Below are 19,521 nucleotides of genomic sequence, written 5' to 3'. Positions count from 1 at the left end.
CTTCCCCTGGCCCGCCTTCTCTGCTTACAAGGGCACACTTTTTAGGCCACCCTAACATTCGATCAACGATTAACAAAGAATTGTTAATTTTACCTTGATTTCACCTGCATTATGGATTTGTTTATTTTTAACTCTGTGTTATCTCACTAGCATGGTAGTTCAGAAATAGATAGTAACAACTTTCCAAATTCTTCAGGCGGAGCCTAGGTTATAGCAGTTACTACATCCAGAGAACCTTGCGAGTCAAGAGAAAACTCCGCTTTCCTTATTGCAAAGTTTAACACAGAGTTCAGGTGTGCCTCTTTAAGAGAGCACTCTCATACTGTTCTGCCTATGGGAAAATAAATGCAAGAACAAATTCTGAAAAATTCAAAGGAGACCCTGAATTTGAGGGCATATACAGTTTGCACTGAAGGGAAGCTGGGTTGGAAGGCATAGGCATTGGCATCAAATATGCAGCCTTGTTTCCACAGACAGGCAATTCAGCAGAACTGAGGGTTACTGAAGTCTGTGCACTACCCTGTCCTCCTCGATTTGCCACCTTCTCTTAGATGCAGAGCACAGTTGTTTGGCCCTGTGACAATAACACCAATTGTAATATGTGTCTGACAGGGAAAGAATGAACTATTCATTCTCCCAGAGTGAGAAAAGTTGGTTGGGTGAAAAAATTCTCTATGGGTCATTTTAGGCTCTCACAGAACCGTGAATATGCTAAATGAGCGTGGTTCCCTAAACGAACCAATAGGGATGGCTAGGCACAGGCAACCCTCTTATCCCACGGGAGGGAGGAGGGGGGAGTGAGCTGGAAGATATAAACTGAACAAAGCGCTGCTGCCCTTCGGAGTCACCCGGTGCACTGGATGGGTAAGGCTTCCTGCTTCCTGGGACACACAAGTGGGGTCATGATTCTGACAATGGATGCTGGTAAGTTATTTTCTATTTCGGTTTGCCTCTCTGTTATATGGGAAGTCTCTTCTCCTCTTCACCTCCTCAGCTGAAAAGAAATCTGTTCAGTTAGAAAACCTGAATTGTTCAAAATGCTCCAGGCATCTCAGGCTGTGTGCACTTTGCTATGTGTTACACTATATTGTTATTTCTTGACTGATATTTGTTGAAGCACTTACTCTCTGTATCATCTTTTGGCACAATGGTCTTGAATTGCAGGAGTGTGTCTGTTAATATGTGCTTCTGTCTTTCTTAATGAGACAGACCCAGTGGCCTGAGAAGTACATGTGTCACTTTCTTTGAAAGCAGAGTGTGATAGTTTTGGGAAGGTGTATGCTAACTCCTAAGCTTGCTGTAAAATCCTAGCAATAAATTAATGATTTTGGCTGTGACTTTATCTGCATTTACAGAAATTCTGTATTGGGATAGAAGAAGGAGGAGTTGCAGCACTTCTGAGTTAGTGGGTTCTGTTTTGTGTGTTTATAGCCAAGGAAGCTTATATGAAAACAGCATATGCAAGATTTATTTATCTATTTATTTATTCTCCTGTGCAAAAGTAAAATCCGTTAACATAATGCCCTGTGTGATAGGGAGAATGAATACTAGTAGTTAGATATAGTGTGGCTTATGTAAAATGAACAAGTAATCTCAGTCCTGCTCCTTGAGAGGGGGTGTGTTTCCATGTCATAACTTGCATCCTTCAAATTCCTTATTAATAAAAGACCTAGGATTTTAAATGGTTATGGATAAGGCAGAAAGTGCCAGTGCTTGTGCTCTGACAGCATGCTGATGACTGCTCTTTCTCTTACCAGTTGCGAGAATGCTTGCGGCATTTTAAGAGCTCTTTTGAATGTCCTTTGTCAGCAGTTGGTTCAGTTACTTTTTTAAATCAATGCACATAAGTATAATGCAATAAATTCTAAAAGTGGTGTTCGAAATGATAAACTTACTCTATTTTAACCTACTTGTCATATGCTCAGTCAACTCCATGCTAATGAAAAGTTCACTGTCCCCTGCTCTTGTACAGTTGAATAAATTTTGTTGGGCATTTGTTGGGGAAAAGTCTCAGTGCCTGCTTCTGACTCTTGACTTTTCCTTAAGGCTTCCAGGAGGTGACACAGCTAGGTTCTTCATTCGCAGTTTAGAGGAGATAACAAACCACTTTATTTAGCTTAATTGAAGTTACTTTGTCATCATCTGTGTAGGCGAGATTAAAACTAGTGACTCTTTTTGTGTTCAGTGTATGTTACACACTTGGCAAACCAATTAAAACTCAGGTCGTTTAGATGATAAGATCTAACACAAGCTCAGACAGAGGAGTAGGATCACAGAAGGACATAGACTTTTCTGTGATGTGGAGGCTGGTGATTTTCATATTTTGTTACTTTTTGCCAGAGTAGCTTCTAGAAGTGTTAATAAAAAGCAGATCAAATATTGGGAATTAGTAATGCTCTTCTCCCCCCACACCCCCTTGCATAAAAAGAACTGATTCCTAGATGCTAAGTGATGTGCCTGGTGTTATAGGAGGATCTCTGGCAGTGTTCAGGACTTAAGTGGCTGCAGGAGGCATGGGTTCAGCCTTACCTACAGAACACCACTTCCCCTTTGAAGTGCTGGACTTCCTGTATTTTACTGGTGTAACTTAACTCTTTGTTTTGGAAAGATTGGGGAGGCATTAATAATATATGGTTAAAAATGTATCCTTTTATTTATGTATACTGATGTACTTGCTCAGTGTGCTATTTCTTTGCACTGTGGTGTGAACCATAAAGATAATGTGGCTCACCTGTGCTTCGTTAGATCCAAACCTGTGTCCTCTTTCAGGACAGTGTTGTTGCATTAATTTCTCAGTTGTTGTTGTTGTTTACCAGTAGTCCTGGTGATAGTTTTCAGAGATACTCTGCCTTGTATTGTCAGCAAACATACATTTGGGAAGCTTCTTGTTACTTTTTTTTTTTAATTAAGAATTCCTAAATTACAGTTTTCAACTTGTTTTTGAGAAAATGATTCCAAATACGTGAAACAAAACATTGTAATATAAGTGTTTACAATCGTGAGTTCCAGTACTTCTTGATTTATTTAAGCTATAGAAAAAATATGCTAGTAATTCAATGCCTTAATTTGGGACATGGGTAGAACCCCAAGTAGCTTATCTGCGTGGTTTCACTTGTCTTGTAAAGCTGAGCTTGTTGTTCTTGGAACTGTTACTTATTTCAGATTGTATGTTTGCATTACCAGTCAGAGCTGATAATTTTTTTTAATGCATATCAAATTCTTAACCTGTTTCTAACAGAATAAAACTTCTGTTCTTTAAGCTAATTGTACCAAAAGATATAGAAACAAATGAACTTCTCATGCTTCTCTTCTTCCCCTCCCCCCAAGTATATTTTTATTCTCCTGCATTTGTATTTGCAGCTCTTATTTTCTTGCAGGAGCAGGACTGAAAATTTTGGTGGGGGGGTCAAAATAAAAGCTGCAAGATGGAGTTGACAGTGTAATTGGATTTGAGGCAGCTACAGGCTGGGGCTGTTGCAACAGCTGATTTGATCCTTCTGAGTTTCAAGAGCTATTTATGGTAGATTAGCTGTATCAAAGCTCTGCTGTTCCAACCATAAAAGGTTGGTCCTATGTGAAGTTGCCACACTGCATTTGGCTTAGTCCTCCGAGGTTGGAGAGCCTATAGCTTTTTGTGTGGATAAATCCAGTGATGGATGGAAATACTAAAAGCAGATCAGGGAATAACATTGTTGAGGACTTCAGATGGCAACGAACTTTTAAAAGGAGATTTTCACTAATAAATTTTTTCCTCTAATGTTTGGAATCAGCACTTGGAATATAGCTGCTGCATATTTACTGCATTTGCTGAACACATGCTTTTAGAAAAGCACTGTTCTAATTTTATCTGACTTATCTGAATCATCTTGACTGCACACGTACTTGCCAGCCTTGCATATTGATATTTGGTAACTTTTGTAATGTCACTTTTTTGTTTTCTTAGTGGCTGAATATTAAGTTGTTTGGAAGGGAATCGTAGTTGAACTGAGGAAGTCCTCTAAAATAGGAGTTATGAAATTTTTGGCTAAAGAGTTTCAGGAGTTATCAGTGACTGTTTTGAGAAGACTTTGACCCCTTCGCTGCATCTGTATCCTCTTCCCTTTCTGCTTTGAGTAAAAGCAGACAAGTGGATTTTTTACAAGATTCTGAAGTAAGTAGCACCTTGTTTGGAGAGCTCGCACGCAATCCTTGGAGACAGTTGTTTGAGAATATTTGAGGCTTTGTCAGGTTGAAATGTGAGTGGGTTTATTCCAGCCTGTGCATGCCAGTCATACAAGTCTTCCTTGAGGCATTTTGTGTTTTTATTCTTGTGGTTTTGCTTAGAGGATGAGTTCATTCTGCTATGAATGGTAAGTCCTGTCACTGGTTAGTCTGTGTGAGGTGACTTTTTCCCTTTCAGTTTTAATACGTGTTAACCTTGGCCACAGTGCTCCAAGCAGCTGTAAGAACGCTTTTATAGAAACTATTTTTCATTAATATTTTTGTCTTGTGTTCAAGAAGTTTTATGAACAGATGTGAATACTGTTTCATTAGATAACTGTTGTATTTTGACACTTGGAGTTTTCTGAAGAAAGGTTTCTCCAACTTTCCTTTCTCTTATTTTTAAACAGTATCAGGTCACCGTAGGTGAAAGTTACTGGTACTACTTTTGCCATCCACTGGTGTAAAAATATCAACTGTTAAAGGAGGGGGAGAATGGGGCAGAGGAGGTTCTTTGCCCCAGAGATATTTCAGATGTATTTTAATGCAACAGAAAGGCAAGAAGAGCGTCCTTGACAGGGAAAAACGTTTTCTGCTTTAAAAATAGCTCTACTTATTGCCTCTGTTTTCCTTTTGGGAGCTAGTAATTACAAAGCTATCTTCCATTTCCCTTGGATTGCAAATCTGTATTCCTCTGTCAAACAGCTCTAGAATTTTTTCTGAATTATACAAACTTGTAGTATCACCTAAGAATGCCAAAAGACAGAAAATATCTAGAGAGATCTTTTTTAAGAATAATTTTAATCAATTTAGTGCAAGGGATATTTATAGGGAAAAATGTATTTCTTAAAATCTTTTCCTTTCTTACACAGACTTAGGAGATATCTCATTAAATATTCACTGCCATATGTATATTTATAGGAGACTGAATCCTTCGGTGTGCAGAAGCAGTGAGTGGTAGAAGAAAACCATCTACATGATCAATATTCTCCTTCAGATAACCTGTTAATTCTTGTTTTATGTTAACAGACATGTTCTTCAGTTTGCTTCTGAACCTAACATTTTTACTTTGTTTCAGAAAAGAAAAAAAAATATTGGGCATCCATTTTGGTTTTTTATGCAACCTGATATTTTTTTTCTTGCACTTGCATTTGGAAAAACTTAACAAAGATTCCTGCGTCATGTTAACATGCCTGTGTTGTGCTCATATAAACCTGTTAAAGGTTGTTGGAGACTTTATACCTTAAAAGTCTTAAAGCAAACCCTGAGGACGTCAGACATGAAAGTCAATAACCCTTGAATCTGCACAAAACCAGGAAGACACTGTTAAGAGTCCTTAACTTGGGTTTCACTAAAGGTGTAATGCAGGAAATATTTTAATTGATGAAAAGTAATAATATCAGCTCTGCTTTGTGCAGCAGATACTTAAACTTGTTGGAACAGGTCAACTTCCTTCCTTGCTCTCTGGGGATTAGATGGTCAATTTAAACACTAATTCTACCTCTCTAGTGCTGTTTGTCTTAAGTGTATTGCTAAATGACATTCCTGGCAGAAATTTCCATTGTGAAGGAGGATTTTAGGTTTCCAGGAGACTCAGAAGAACGGTAATTTTATATTTGATGTTTCTCTGCAAAATTCTTTATATTGAATATAGAGGGTGAAGGTAGTGGGCCGTGCACAGAGGTTTAATCTTGCTATTCGATCTTGAATTTTTATGTAGATAAGAGAGATTACAGTACAAACTTAAATTTTGGGAGCTCTGCATACAGATTATCTAGGTGAGGGAAAGTAAAATGGCAGTACACATTTATTCTTTTCAGCAAGTCAAAGATAGACTCAAGGATGGTGGAATTGAGCCATCTGTGACCAAGATGTTTCCAGCGACAGGCTTAAGGAGTCTTTTGCCAGTTTTCTCGGTGTGGAAAGGATACATGGTTTATCGTGCTTACTACATTGTACACATTAGGAGTTGAGGTTTCTCTCTTCCTTAGATTTATGTTGATGAAGTAGTTTGAAGGTTCTTTATAGTCTCTGTACGTTTGTTTGTGTAAAACATACATACTAACACACGTAATTTTTGAAATGCGACACTTTCATTTTTTCTGCTTAGAACGGGTTCACAAGAAAGGCTCCTGTCTATTAATACTTCCATATAACGAACATAGGTAAAGAAACACACAAAAGCTTGCTTACAATTTTAAACTGTTGGAAAAAAATCTGGTTCCCCAATTCGTTGGCTGGTAACAGCTGTGCGTGGCAATTTCATTAAAATTTTAAGAGGCAAAAGATCTGGAATACTTTGTGGTAACAGGGCGGCTGAGATTGTTCACATTCTCGAGGCACTGCTGTTTGTAATGTGTTTGTGTGTTGAACGCCCCGGCTTCTCGTTCTTCGTTGAGAAGAACCCATCCCTTTGGCAGAATGAGCGGAATAGTACACTTTTACAGGAAGCTGTGAGACAAAATTCTCTCCACTTAATTGAGTGTTTCTACTGCTTTCTCAGCTGGACAGTTTAGAGTTAACTGACACATTCCCTTTTCTTTTTTTTTTCTTTAATGAACAAAGCATGTCCTAGTTGGAATCTGTCTTAAGCAGATAAGAATGCACTGGGTAACTAGTGATAAAACCGCTTCTGATGTCATTCACGTGGTGTTATATTCGAGGGAGTCTTTCAGTAGAGAGGACAGTGATTATACATTAAGTCCAGTACACCAGTTTATTTGTATTTAGTTGATGGAATGGTTTCTTTCTTTTTGCTATGATGCCAGTTTTGTAGAGTATAAAAAATAAAATCTGAAAAGTTGGACTTCACATACGCACATTCAAATAATTAATGTCTTCCATGGTTGTCCTTCTTCAGGTATATGAAAAAGTATCATGACAAACATGGACATAGAGCATCATATGTTGCAATAACTGAGACTGTGTACTTTTAGGAGAATCATCAGGCTGTGTCAGACTGTCATGCAGGAATTATGTAGCTGCTCCACAGAATTGGGCAGTCTGGCACCAAAAGCTGGTCTGTTGCAAGGGAACTTGATTCAGGTGTTACGAGAGAGATTGTGTGCCAAAGTACTGTGAGAAGTTAATAACACTTCCATGGAGCTAAATTTTTTCCTAATGGCTTATACCTGTAATAATCCTGGCAGTCAGCAAGGACCTGCTGGGCTTCATTTTTGCTCAGTTGTATCAGCCTTAGATTTAGACAAAGTTGTTGCTCATTCCCCCAAATTAAACAAAGCTAGTACCGTCTTCTATCCTCTTGCCAGGAGAGGGCCAGAGGAAGGAGGAGGGGAATGTGGATTAATGTTTATTAAACCATTTGTTTCAATTGTTTTGAAATACTCAAGTAGTATGTGGTTTACATGTTACTACTTCTGCCTTGCAATTTCTGGCAAGAAGTTCAGTTAAGCCTCTGAGACGGTTATAATAACTATTAATTGTTTAATATATAATTATCCCAATTGTTTATACAGGATTGGAGGTGGTGGGGGGAGAATTTCAGTATTGTCTTCCATTAAGTACCAACCAGCCCCACAAGCAAGGCAAGGTCCTCCTGGAGGCAATCTTTCAGCCAGCTATTGACACTCCAGTGGTAACTAGGAATTGGTAATGGTAATCCTAAACAACTTTAGCTCTGGGAGCTGAGAGTCTTGGATTTATTTGGCTTTGGTGTCAGTCATCCTGGCACTTGCCTACCTTCAGTTTCCTGCTGTGAAATGGAACTTGTAATTACTGATGTCTATTACAAACTTAACAGTGTGAGCAGCAATGGAAAAGGTTCATGTGTATGATATGTGCAATTTCTACAGGACAGATGAGTGGATAAGGTGTCTAGTGCAATGTACCTAGAAGGAGACAGGACATCACAAACAGCATGACTAAAGCAAGGAACTCTAGATCTCACCTCTGCTATCCAACTTGTTAACACGGGTGACTGAAGCTGAACAGCTGAAGCAGTTGTTTCCCCAGCACCATCGGATTTCACTTTCTCTTCCTGTTCATTGTGAAGACAAGTTCTACATTTTCTACAGTGGATACATCACACAAGGTTAGCTTTATTTCTTGTAGTCAAACCACCTACAGCATATAACTCATTTGAAAGATAAAGACTCAATAATTCAGTGTTAGTAATTCTGAGCAACACGATAATTTTTTAGTTAAGTGCAATATAGCTTATTGCATGCGGAGACAATTCGAACTTAAACTAATTTAACTATAGTGTTGGGTTATACTAAAACAACTTCAGGCAAGGCACATGAATTTGCTCAAGGTTACATACAACTAATGTGTGCAGTTAAGGAAAATATGCAATAAATAAGATATATGGATTTGAAGTCAGTCAAAAGCTTAAGGAAATTACTCAAACATTTTGTTTCTTTCAACGAGGTTTACATACTCGTTCCTGTGAAGCCTGTAAAAAAAAAAAAAAAAAAAAAAAAAATCTGAGTTTCATTCAGGGAAATCTGTGAATTGTGTAAGATGATTTCGAAAAACAGCTCAAACCCAGTTTTGTCATTCTGATCATATGGTAAGGGTGATTTGGGAGGTTTTATTTTTTTATTGTTGTTTTGTTTCTTTAGCGAAGAATCTGTATGTTAATAGCTGTAGAGTTTTTTTCAGAATGTGAAATTCAGCTCATAAATTAACACAAAATGAGCTTGAGTCTTTGAAGATTTCATTCATCTTGAGTACTGCATCCAGTTCTGGGCTCCCCGGTACAAGAGAGACATGGAGCTACTGGAGAGAGTCCACCATAGGGCTACAGAGATGATCAGAGGGCTGGAGCACCTGCCCTACGAGGAACGGCTGCGAGAGCTGGGCCTCTTCAGCCTGGGGAAGAGAAGACTGAGGAGGGATCTTATCAATGTGTACAAGTACCTGAAGGGAGGGTGTCAAGGGGACGGGGACAAACTCTTTTCAGTTGTCCCGTGTGACAGGACAAGAGGCAATGGGCAGAAATTGAAGCACAGGAAGTTCTGCCTGAACGTGAGGGGGAATTTCTTCCCTGTGAGAGTGACGGAGCACTGGGACAGGCTGCCCAGAGAGGTGGTGGAGTCTCCTTCTCTGGAGATCTTCAAGGCCCGCCTGGATGCAACCCTGTCTAACATGCTCTAGGTGACCCTGCTGAGCAGGGGGGTTGGACTAGATGATCTCCAGAGGTCCCTTCCAACCTTACTGATTCTATGATTCTACAGCATTAAATTCCAAAGTCTCAGCTGAAATTTCTCCTGTTTTCTTATTTCAATTTCTCATGAATGTATCAGTGGGGAAGCACTAGTGGAAAAAAGTACATACACAGTTTATACATGAACTGTATAAAATAGCATAGAATGTGTTTTCACTAGTGAGCTCTGCATATTAAAATACTCAATGATTATCAGTACACAGAAGTTTTAAATATAGGAGGCAGTTGTAGTTGTGGCAACAGCAAATGCAATTTCAGTATAGTCAAAATGGTTTTCCCAGTTTATATATGAAAATAGTGGAGTTGCTGATGGCTTTAACAATTACTTTGTTGGTATGAGCGAGAGGGATTTCCTACTACTCAGCTATTTAAAACTGAACTGAGGAAGTAAAGCAAAAATATTTCTGTATCTCTGCAAAAATTTACAAATATTGTACTTGCAGTAAGCCCTAAGCGATGATTGTATTAATGAACAAAACCATTAGTGGATTTTTTAATGGTCAGCTCTACTTATAGAGCAATCATCTAGAATTATGTTTCAACAGTGATTTTATAACCCAAACAATAGCGAGTCAAACATTTCCAGAAGAAAGGTATTTTTTCTGCAAAATTTAGTGTGTGGGAGAACTTTTTGTGTTGAAATTCCTAGAAAGGATAATGGTCTTTTAGCGTATTTTATTCCAAGCAATAATGGTTAACTGAAATAACCACAGGTACTTATGTGAATAGTAGAGCTAAGGTTATTCAATTTTACAAAATAGCATATAATTTATCCTTGAAATCTCCAAGAGATTTTTGGGGGAGTATGGATCAGACATTCCAAGGGGAAGGACATGTCTGTAGAGGGAAAACAGACTCACTCAAACTTATTGCCACTTTCATCAGATATGAGTGACACAGTGAAGAGGCAAGCAGGCTAAGAGTGCTGGTGCCAGCCAGAGTAAAGAAGGATCGAATTTAGGAATCATACCAAGTCTGCATCTAGCTACTTACTGTCATGTATATTTGAAGAGTGACCTGTCCAGCCAGAGATCTCAGATGGAATTGGGATATTTCAGGTACAGAGAATTTGAGATTGGGTTTGGAGGGAAGTCTAACTTGGATTCTGTGCTTGAAGAACAGTTAGACCATGTTCTTCTGTTTTCTTGAAGGAAAGAATTGTTGGTGTTGAAGTGTATCAGAGCTCAGCAGAAGAGATTTCATGATCATATACTCACATGTAACATACTGAGGGGCAGATAAGAGACATGTCCAGTGAAGAGGGGCTCTGATAACTTGCAGTTGTGAATTTGAATAGGCTCCCATACATGCAAGTGGCTGGCATTCTTCTGCTGACCAGCAGCTAGAGGGCTTTGCTGATGGGTCATTAGATGAAGTCACAACTTTTTCTGTATAATGGTTCTCTTTAGGTGGGCATAGGAAAAATGATCTATCCTGGCACTTATTCAGAGCCACAGAGGCTTAGTTTTTCCAGTGTTAATCATATTTCAGGCTATTTGTACTGTGCATATATGCTGGCTGTAAGGATTCATAACGGTTGAGTCAAAGGAGAAAACACAGCAACAGGTCATTCAGCACACTTCAGTCTAACATTTTTTTCACCAATTTAGTAATATTTTGTCTGGCATATTAATAATAAGAATGAACAGTTACTAATTGTAGAAATACATAAATGCATCAATAAGACTTCCTGTATTCTTTTGAATAACTGCCCTGCTTTAAACAGGGGAGGTGAAGAGCAGCCTTGTCTTTTGCTTGCTTGTAGACTGGTGCTTAGGGTTGTCTCATGGAGTTTGGGTTCAGCTCTTCCAGACTGATGAATTTCAAATCCAGGTCTCTCCATTTCCTGTGGGAATGCCTAGACAAGCAATAGTCTTTCCCACTTTTAGCTGAAAGCAATGATGATTGCTGTGCTAAACTTGCTGCTGTCCATCTATGTTAGATATACCCAAACACATCTACTGGATCGTGTTCGTGCAAACACTTAAGGCTTGGGGATAACTCATTTGTTCTTCAGACTGCTTTGGACAGCTGATGGCTTTGACTGGCAGATCAGAACGATGGAGGTGGTAATGCCCCTCTACGTGCTGTTAGAGAAGTTGAGGTGCCTTATCCTACATAGTTTTGTCTTTCTTTAAAATAACAGCTTAGGAAACCCTCCCACTCATATTCTCCCTCCTTCCCCCATGGACAGAGATGTTGTGGGGACATGAGTGTGAACAGTCTTTTATGTGAAATTACTTCTGGTTCTATACCTTTCACTCAAGATTTAAATTTTTGTCTTGAGGTGTGAAGACTTACATGCTGCCTGTGCCTCGTTGTTTGGACTGCTGAATTAAAAATAGGTGTAAATGAAGATACGCCATGATTTCAAAGTCCTGATACAGAAGACTTGTCACAGGAACTTTACAGCTTGATTGAAGCTAGCACAGAAATAGCTGGTTTCTACTGAAATGTGAAATAAATGAGTAGTTCCGAATCAAATCGAGCACAGGTAATTGAGCAACTTTTTTTTTTTTGAGTGATTTGCAATTGCCTGTAATGATGTGATACTTAATGCAGACAATAAAGTGTCATGACAGCATAATTTTGTGGAAGTAATTGTCAGGAAGGAAAGTGACTCCATGCACATTCCTCTCCAACACTTGAGGTAAAGCAAGAACTATTAGACTTCATTGCCCTGGCTTGTCTACCTGGCTTGCCAAACAGCCTTCCACAGCAGGCATTTGATCCCTTCTGAAGTTTTGGAGAGAGAGGGAGAGGTGGAAGCCACTGTTGAGAGAGATCAGGGATTAGGGACCAGGTTTTGAGATTGAAATATAGAGCTGATTTCAGGGAGAACCAGGGGAAGTACTTAGAAAAGAGCAGCACTCATTCTTTTGTTTTTACTGCCTTGATTGGATAAATGGGCTAGTTTAAACAGGATCTTTGGGTCACCTATCTGCTGGGAGGAGACAGGTTTGATATGCTGGGATAATAGTCTAAGATTTAATCTGAGTATTGCATCATGGGATTACACCCTAGGAGGTGTAAATGGTTAGTGTTTACCATGACTCCTCTTGTATGCCCTGTATCCTGACAATGTCTTGTTGAGTGCCTCAAGATATTTTACTCCTTATTTACCTTTGAGTCAGTAGCTGCGAAATGCAGCCTGCTGCTCAGCTGCAGTGTAACTCCTGATGGATCAACGCTTCTGAATTGCATCTCTCCTATGGCTTGAGGCAGTTGGTTCAGTTACCAGGTAGTTGTCTGCTGTTTGAGTTGCTTCTGCAAACTTAGATTTTTGTTTTGAACAGCGTTTCCCTGTTAGTGGAGGAGCAAAACTTAGAATGGCCCTTGCTGGAACTGAAATCTGAAAGTCTGTGGAGCCAAGGCGTGCCCTTCTGTGCACACAGCAACAACGCTCGACTGCAGCTCGTGCTGGGCGGACTTGTGTCAGTCTTCCTGATTCAGAGGAGTAGTTTTGTCAGTTCACTGGGGGCTACGTATATTCAGTAGATTACAGTAAAATACAGTGTAGTTGGTGGTACTGTTCCCATGGCCGTCAGGCTGTACTCTCTGCGGGCAGCCTAGCAAGGCGGACAAGCTCTAACTGTTAGGAAGTATTTACCTAATTCAGGACCCTGACCCTGGCCAAAATAGCTGTATATCCTACAAGAATGTAAGGTGCCAAAAAAACCCTGAGCTTTCAGCTTTATTCAGCCTATCGTGTTTTTCCGTGTAGCTAAAAGCCCTTCCTACAACCACCTGCCAAGTGTTGAGGCTGTTTAGCTTTAAGGGTTGACAGCTACCCAAACCTGGTTTTGTTGCAGGCTGAGATTTGTTGCAAATCTCAAAACCAAACAAACTGGAGGGGAGGGCAAGGAGTGTTTTGCAGAACAGGAAAACACTTTCTAAGCTCTTAGCAAAACAAAAGTCTAGCTTTTTAGCTCAGAGACTCGTGAAATAAATTATTTTAGCCTTCTGTCGTTTAAAATAATAATAACCACCCCTCCCCCACGCACATTCTGCTTCTAAAGCAGTTCTCTTGCAAGGTGCCCCTTCCCCCTGCTCTGGTTAGAGGAATCCCTCGCTGGTTAGGGCAAACGGCGGCCTGGGACGGGAACAATAAGTCTTTGTGTTCCGGAGACAGCGTAGATGGTGTGCTAGTCATTGGGTGGGTTTTTTTCTTTTTTAAGAAAGTCTGGGAAAGGAAAAACAAGGCCAAATAGTCTGGTTTCCCAACAGAAGCAAACCACAAATGCTGTAATGTAACCGAAGTGATGTACCCTGTTGTGCCCTGACCAGTGTCAAGGAGTGCCTGTAGTACAAAAGCTTTGCACCAGGTTCAAGTAAGAATTTGCTGTTCTATTCCCCAAAACAATCACTGGCCAAAACTCTGGCCTAGGAGGTAAAGAAGGCATTGAGTGGAAAAAAACCCACAAGTTTTCTTCTTGTAAAATGCTTACTTCTGTAAAGCATTTTATTTATTGTACTTCAGACTCCCTGGATTGGCCAATAGACGGTTGTATCAGTCACAATTTTAGCCTTTCCCTTTTTAAAGCAGGGTCATGATTGCATTCATCAGGATCTCTGACCTTTCTTCTTGACTGCCGTAAAGTTGCTGGTCACTAATTTTCCCCTCCCTTTTTCTCTCCAGGATTATATCCTTTTTTTTTTTTTTTTTTTTTGATCACTCAGGTTATTCTTTGTCTGTGTTTTCCTCCCCCCTTTTCCCTGCTAACTTTGAGTACCCTGTGGGTTCCATTAGGTGAAACCTTTAAATATTACATTTGCCAAATGATAGTTTTGGAAATGACTTTTACAAATTGAGATCTTTCTATTGCTTTGTAAGTATCTGGAGCAGAAACACGAACAAATGAAAAAACTTAAACTTCCCTTTTATGACAAATCAAACCTCTTACTATTTTGTTTCAAAGTAGGGGGGAAAGGGAGTCACATAATTACATAAACAGTTTTAATGTAAAGTGTTTTGGTTTGGTAATGGCTTCAGAAAGACTTATTTAAATTCATTTTGTCAGGAAATGACAATGGTAGGATTTCTGAGCCTTTTTGAACTTCTCTCCTGACAAAAGGGAAGCATAGCCAAGGAATAGATAAGAGAAATGACAAATACTATCTGGCTTTCCCATTTTGCTCTCCAGTTTGCATGAATATTAGCATGAGCCTTCTAAATAATTGATAAAGAATGCACCTGGCTTCTTACATTTAATGTAGCTTTAAATTTCATATGCCTTACAAACTTGGCTTCTTATTAGTAATCAAAACCAAAGGGACAGTACTTCTTTGAGGAACATTGTATTATGTAAGAACAAACTGTACTGATTTGCTTTTTTTTTTTTAATGTGCTCTAAACATTTGTTACATGGTTCAAGTTCGTAAGAGCTTTCGATTTACCTGCACTATGAAGTTTTATTCAGGTGCCCTTTTAAAGCTGGAGATGTTGTATATGTGGGGACAGCTCGGTCACACTTTGGTGACATATGGTAATGCCCAAGCCAGTGGTTTAGAGCTCTGGTACCGTCACAGTTCAGAAACTGAAGAAAAGCAACTGTCAGATGAATTATGCATTTCAGTACATAAGACCTGTTTATGCCTCTTGGTAATGGAATAATGTGTCACAAACTTTATTTAGCTGTTGCAGTGTGCCAGCTTCATCAGACTTGCAGCATATGCTGAGGCAAGCTGTGCGTGTGAATAGTTGTCTGTGCAAAACTCATTAAACCCCTCGTGGTCTGGGTTTCAGGAGTGTGCGGCTTGGTCCTCTTACCTGGGAGCAGCGTTTGAAGGGCTGGTTACTGTGTGTGGCTTTTAATTCCAGTGGCTCGTAAGAGAAGCGAAACAGGAGGAGATAGGGGAGAAACTGGGTTTAAAGGCTGGAAGGGATTATGCATGTGACGAAGCAAAATGTCCAGCAGGAGGATTAATGGGCATCCTTTGCAGTAACACTGGGATATCTGCTGTGTCCATTAATCTGCGTAAATGACCTGGATGGTAGGACCAGCTGCAGGCGTGGAGTACTTTCTGACAGCATAAAATTGGTTTGTAATAAATACACTAAGCAAGCAGCAGGAGTAACAGAAAGGATTTGGGAGCTGTCTTGCCACAGGGTTTTTATAAATCCCTGGAAGTGTAATTCTGGCAAATTAATATTCATGAACTAGGCTATTAAGACTTTAAGAGAACCTTAAGGGGGTGATGATGTCAGACTGCAGAGTTATTTATAGAGGTGGTGAAATTCTTGGCTAACTAGATTGAACATATTCTCACAGTAGTTTCTTACACGGCACAACAATCAGAGGGAGCCACGGTTGATGTAGGCTCTGAATCTTTTTGAGTTATTCTCTGAGCTAAAAGTATACCAGTGTAGAGAAGAGGTAGTATTTGCATCTAGTTACTGTGTAAATAAATCAGCTGTGAGTACTTGAGGAGCTGGTCTGTCTTTTGTGCTTGTTTTTGTGACCGAATTGATCAGTTTCTGGCTTGTGTGGCGCAAAGTGCCCTGCTGGGTCAGGAAGCCTGTACAGATGTAGCTCCCTTGAAAACAGCCGGTTGCTAGATACAATGTCTTGTATATGGTGTTCACAGGACTAACTACGGAGAAAATTGCTTATACTAGGATAACCTTAGTTAATCAAGGCAGTGACGGATTTTAAGGATTGTTGCTTTGTTTTAGGGGACTATACTTCTTAAAGGAGCTAAGAAAAAATATCTGATTTCTATTCTGTAGGAGAGCAGTATTTTATCCTGCTTTCAAAACTGCCGAGGCATTAGAAAGCTGCAGCTGCTACAGTTCAAGTCCTCCTTGGCAGAAAGGAATTGACAAAAACCTCTAATTTTTTTTCTGATAGTCAATGTACTGTTGTTTTTGGTGTTCCATTTTTTTTCCATTGTATTGATTAAAACTTCAGAACAAATGCCAAAGCAAATCTCCCATGTATGTTCATTTAGTGGTAATATGGGCAAAGGCACTGAACTGTTTGAAATTAGGGCAGTTAAGGTCCTAAATTTAGGACTTTATCTAAATTAATGATGCTATTTCCTTTCTTAAAATAGGTGCATTTCCTTACGTATTTTAATATGTGCATTTCCTTTCTCAAATAGAGAGGGTGCAAAAGTGGAACATCCCGTTGTGTTGCTTAAATTAAGCTCTCTAGTATAGGACACCCTTAACAGCACAAACCTTAAGAAGAAAAGGAACGAAGTAATACTTGGATTTCCCCCCTCCATGTGATACAAAGTTGATATTTAAAACAAACCAAACTAGTCATTTGTTTTAGTCCAGGAATTGAAGCAGCCGATTATCCCCTTTCTTTTGCCAGAGCAAACAATAGGAAACACTGTAAACATAAGATGAAGTAATTGTTAAATCCTAGCAAAAAGTCTGAGAACAACTGTAAATTTCAAAACAAGCCAAATAAGAGTCTGAAGGTTTGAGAGGATTTAGGCCATAGTTTCAACTTGCTTTGAAGCCGTAATCTTGCCTTTTAAGAAGCAACTCTTCAGCAGGCAGTAAGTTTAATAGAGATGCTATGTGGCCATGAAAATGCAAAAAGCTTCTATTTTAATTTTAAAATGTGCTCTATTAAAATTCTTGTAATATCATAAGAACCCTCACCAGCTGGGAAACTGCAGCAGGAAATTACTAATGTCTAGTGAGACTTGCTTCAATTTTGAGAGAAGGAAAAAGACTTACTACCTCAGCTTTCAGCAGCACGGTTGTAGGGAGGCCAAGGAGATAGGTCAAAAAGACGGGCTGCATTCTCCCCAGAAAAGCAGACAAAAATGTCTGCTTTTGGAGGTGGGGGGCAGAATGCAGCCCGTCTTTTTGACAATGGTCTTCAGAGTCTTCTGCAAGGAAAATATATTTATGATTTATAATCTTGCAGTTTGAATGATTAAGCATCAAGTCTTCATACTTACTCCTTAGTCTTGAGCCATTTGGTACAGTGACTCATACCATGGGAACTGGCTTTCTTCCACCCACCCCTTCCCTCTTTAAGCTCACCAAAGACATTTTAACCATGTGGCCTCTCTGTGTGAAATGGGGCAGAGCAAATAAATATACATATTTTCAAGGTGTGTTTTGTGATAGAAAATGAACTTCAAGACTGTTCTGGGCAAGAGCCATTTTGCATGTAACTTGCAGTCAGTCAAAGTAGTCCTGATTGCTGCTGTGCAGGAGACATTGAGGCTACTTGTGGAGAAAGAACTGATGGTGGCTTGGCATCTGTTCACAGGTCTGTCCTCTGGGAAGAAAAGCCTTGTTTGGTTAAAGTCCAGGCCCTCCCTTAGCATATTAAATATTTAGTAGGTATGTCCCTTTCTTCCTCCCACAGTTGCCTCATTGTTTACTTGGTTTTTATTGTCTTAATTATGGCATTTTCCACGTGAGTAATCTGCATTTTTATGCAGATGCAGACTTTGTCTGGTTGAGGATATTCTTTCAGTGCCTTTGGTTGCCTTCCAGGAGGGAGGAGTATCCACAGGCCTGGGGACTGAAATAATCAAATCAACCATCCGTCAGGGGATGGATGCAGATGGTTCCTTGAGACACTTTGTGCTATCATAGCCAAGGGTTTCTGAGATGTTTGTGGTCTGAAAAGGCAGAAAGCGAGAGGCTCCATTTGTAGTGATGGTCTGCCCAGCACACGTGCCAGGCACCTGCAGTGAGCTGGGTAGCGGTGTGAAAGCTCACATTTTTTCTCTCAGTTCAGCAACACAAAGCCAATGCTCTGAAGGAGGCTAAAGACTATGCAGAATGTGAACTCGACTTCTGCAACAAGGGTTACTCTCTGAGGAGGAGGAGAGTACCTTTAAATGGATACACTCTTTCTGCTTTGCTTTAATGCTTTTTTCCATGCTTCCTGTGTCTGGCCTTGGCAACCTGAGAGGAAGGAGATGGCAGGGGGAGGAACCTGAATGGAACTGTATCACAATGTTTTTCCAAAAAAAGATTGTTGAAAATAAGCAACTCTCCTAGTGACAGCATTTCTTAGTACGAGAGAAGGTGCGATGGAGAAAGGAAATGCAAACAGATCTTTGTGTCTCACTTGAGGTCGGGTGAATGTTGAGGGTTAGTGACTTAAAATTCTTAAAGTCCCTATTTTCAGTTGATCTCCTCTGCTGCTAATATTCCTTAGCCTCTTGGAAGACAGGAATATTAGGAAGAAAGTTCATCTCAAGTTTTAATTCCGTTTATTTTTGTCAATGCAGTCTGGGTCAGTGGCTGTGTAAAAATAGTCTCTCCCTTCCCTGGCTGTGGAAAGGAGGGAAGGGAGATGTGAGCCTGAGGAGTCATCTTGCAGGTATTGCACTGATCAGATGAGTGCTAAAGCCGACGTATGAGCTGAGTCTTATTCCTGCATTTTAGTACACTGATGGTACCCAATTTTAAGTTTTATATCAAGCCATTTGGCTGGATTTGCGTTAGCTACCTGTCCCTTCTCTCATTCATAACCAGTGCTGCTTGCATCTTTCGAATTACTGTACGCTCTCATTTGGAGCCAGCCCCCGCTCTGAAGAGCAAGTACATTGCAATATTGCAGACAGCACCGTAATACAGGCAATAAATAGACTAAAGTATACTAGTGTGAACTTTAAGCTTTATGGGATTTGTGTGGAGACCTAAAAGTGGAGATTAGAATTCTTCTTTTCCCTTTAATAATTCAGTAATTAATTACAAAAGGAGAGTGGGGATTTACTCTTTTCCAATCTGTAAACTCTGCGTTTATTTTTGTAAGGGGATGGCTGGAGGAGCATCTGGCTGCATCGGCTGTTTTGCCAAGCTGCCGCTGATTTGCACGTGGCCGAACAGCGGTTACGCGGCCGGCCCGGCTCCGCGCTGCTTCCAAATAAAGGCATGTCTGAAGGGCGAGCAGAGCCTCCCGCCGCCGGGCCCTGCGAGAGGGGACCTGCACCCAGGCACTGCACAGAGGTGGCTTATCCGCAGCAAGCGGCTTGTTACCTCTCCCCTTCCCTTTCTCAAGTTAACTGGGAAAGTTGCTTTTAAACTGAAATCATGCGAACTGGCCATGCACTCATACTTTATAGCAGATAGTTTAATAACATAACCGTTAAGCCTGGAGTCTCTTCTAATTTACAAAAATGTACAGTCAACATATCTATATTTT

At 40.0% G+C, this 19,521-nt stretch overlaps 1 protein-coding gene across 18 annotated transcripts in view; it reads left to right on the top strand.

Moving 5' to 3' along the window:
* Positions 1 to 854: 854 nt before the first annotated feature.
* The window catches only part of SVIL (supervillin), a 105,293-nt gene continuing 86,626 nt past the window's right edge, over positions 855 to 19,521 (top strand). For 11 of the 18 annotated variants that reach the window (XM_062568977.1, XM_062568974.1, XM_062568972.1 and 8 more), the window contains exon 1: positions 900 to 924. In XM_062568977.1, the coding sequence (XP_062424961.1) occupies positions 903 to 924 (22 nt within the window). In that variant the 5' untranslated portion in view covers positions 900 to 902. Of the gene's footprint in view, positions 925 to 4,316; positions 4,350 to 8,124; positions 8,252 to 19,521 lie in introns of those variants that run through there. The other 7 variants (XM_062568967.1, XM_062568964.1, XM_062568963.1 and 4 more) reach the window with 3 other exon arrangements.

Source organism: Rhea pennata, chromosome 2 (genome assembly GCF_028389875.1).
Source record: "Rhea pennata isolate bPtePen1 chromosome 2, bPtePen1.pri, whole genome shotgun sequence".
NCBI classification, from domain to species: Eukaryota; Metazoa; Chordata; class Aves; order Rheiformes; family Rheidae; genus Rhea; species Rhea pennata.
Note: the sequence above shows the minus strand (reverse complement) of the source record. Positions and strands in the feature narration are given on the sequence as shown.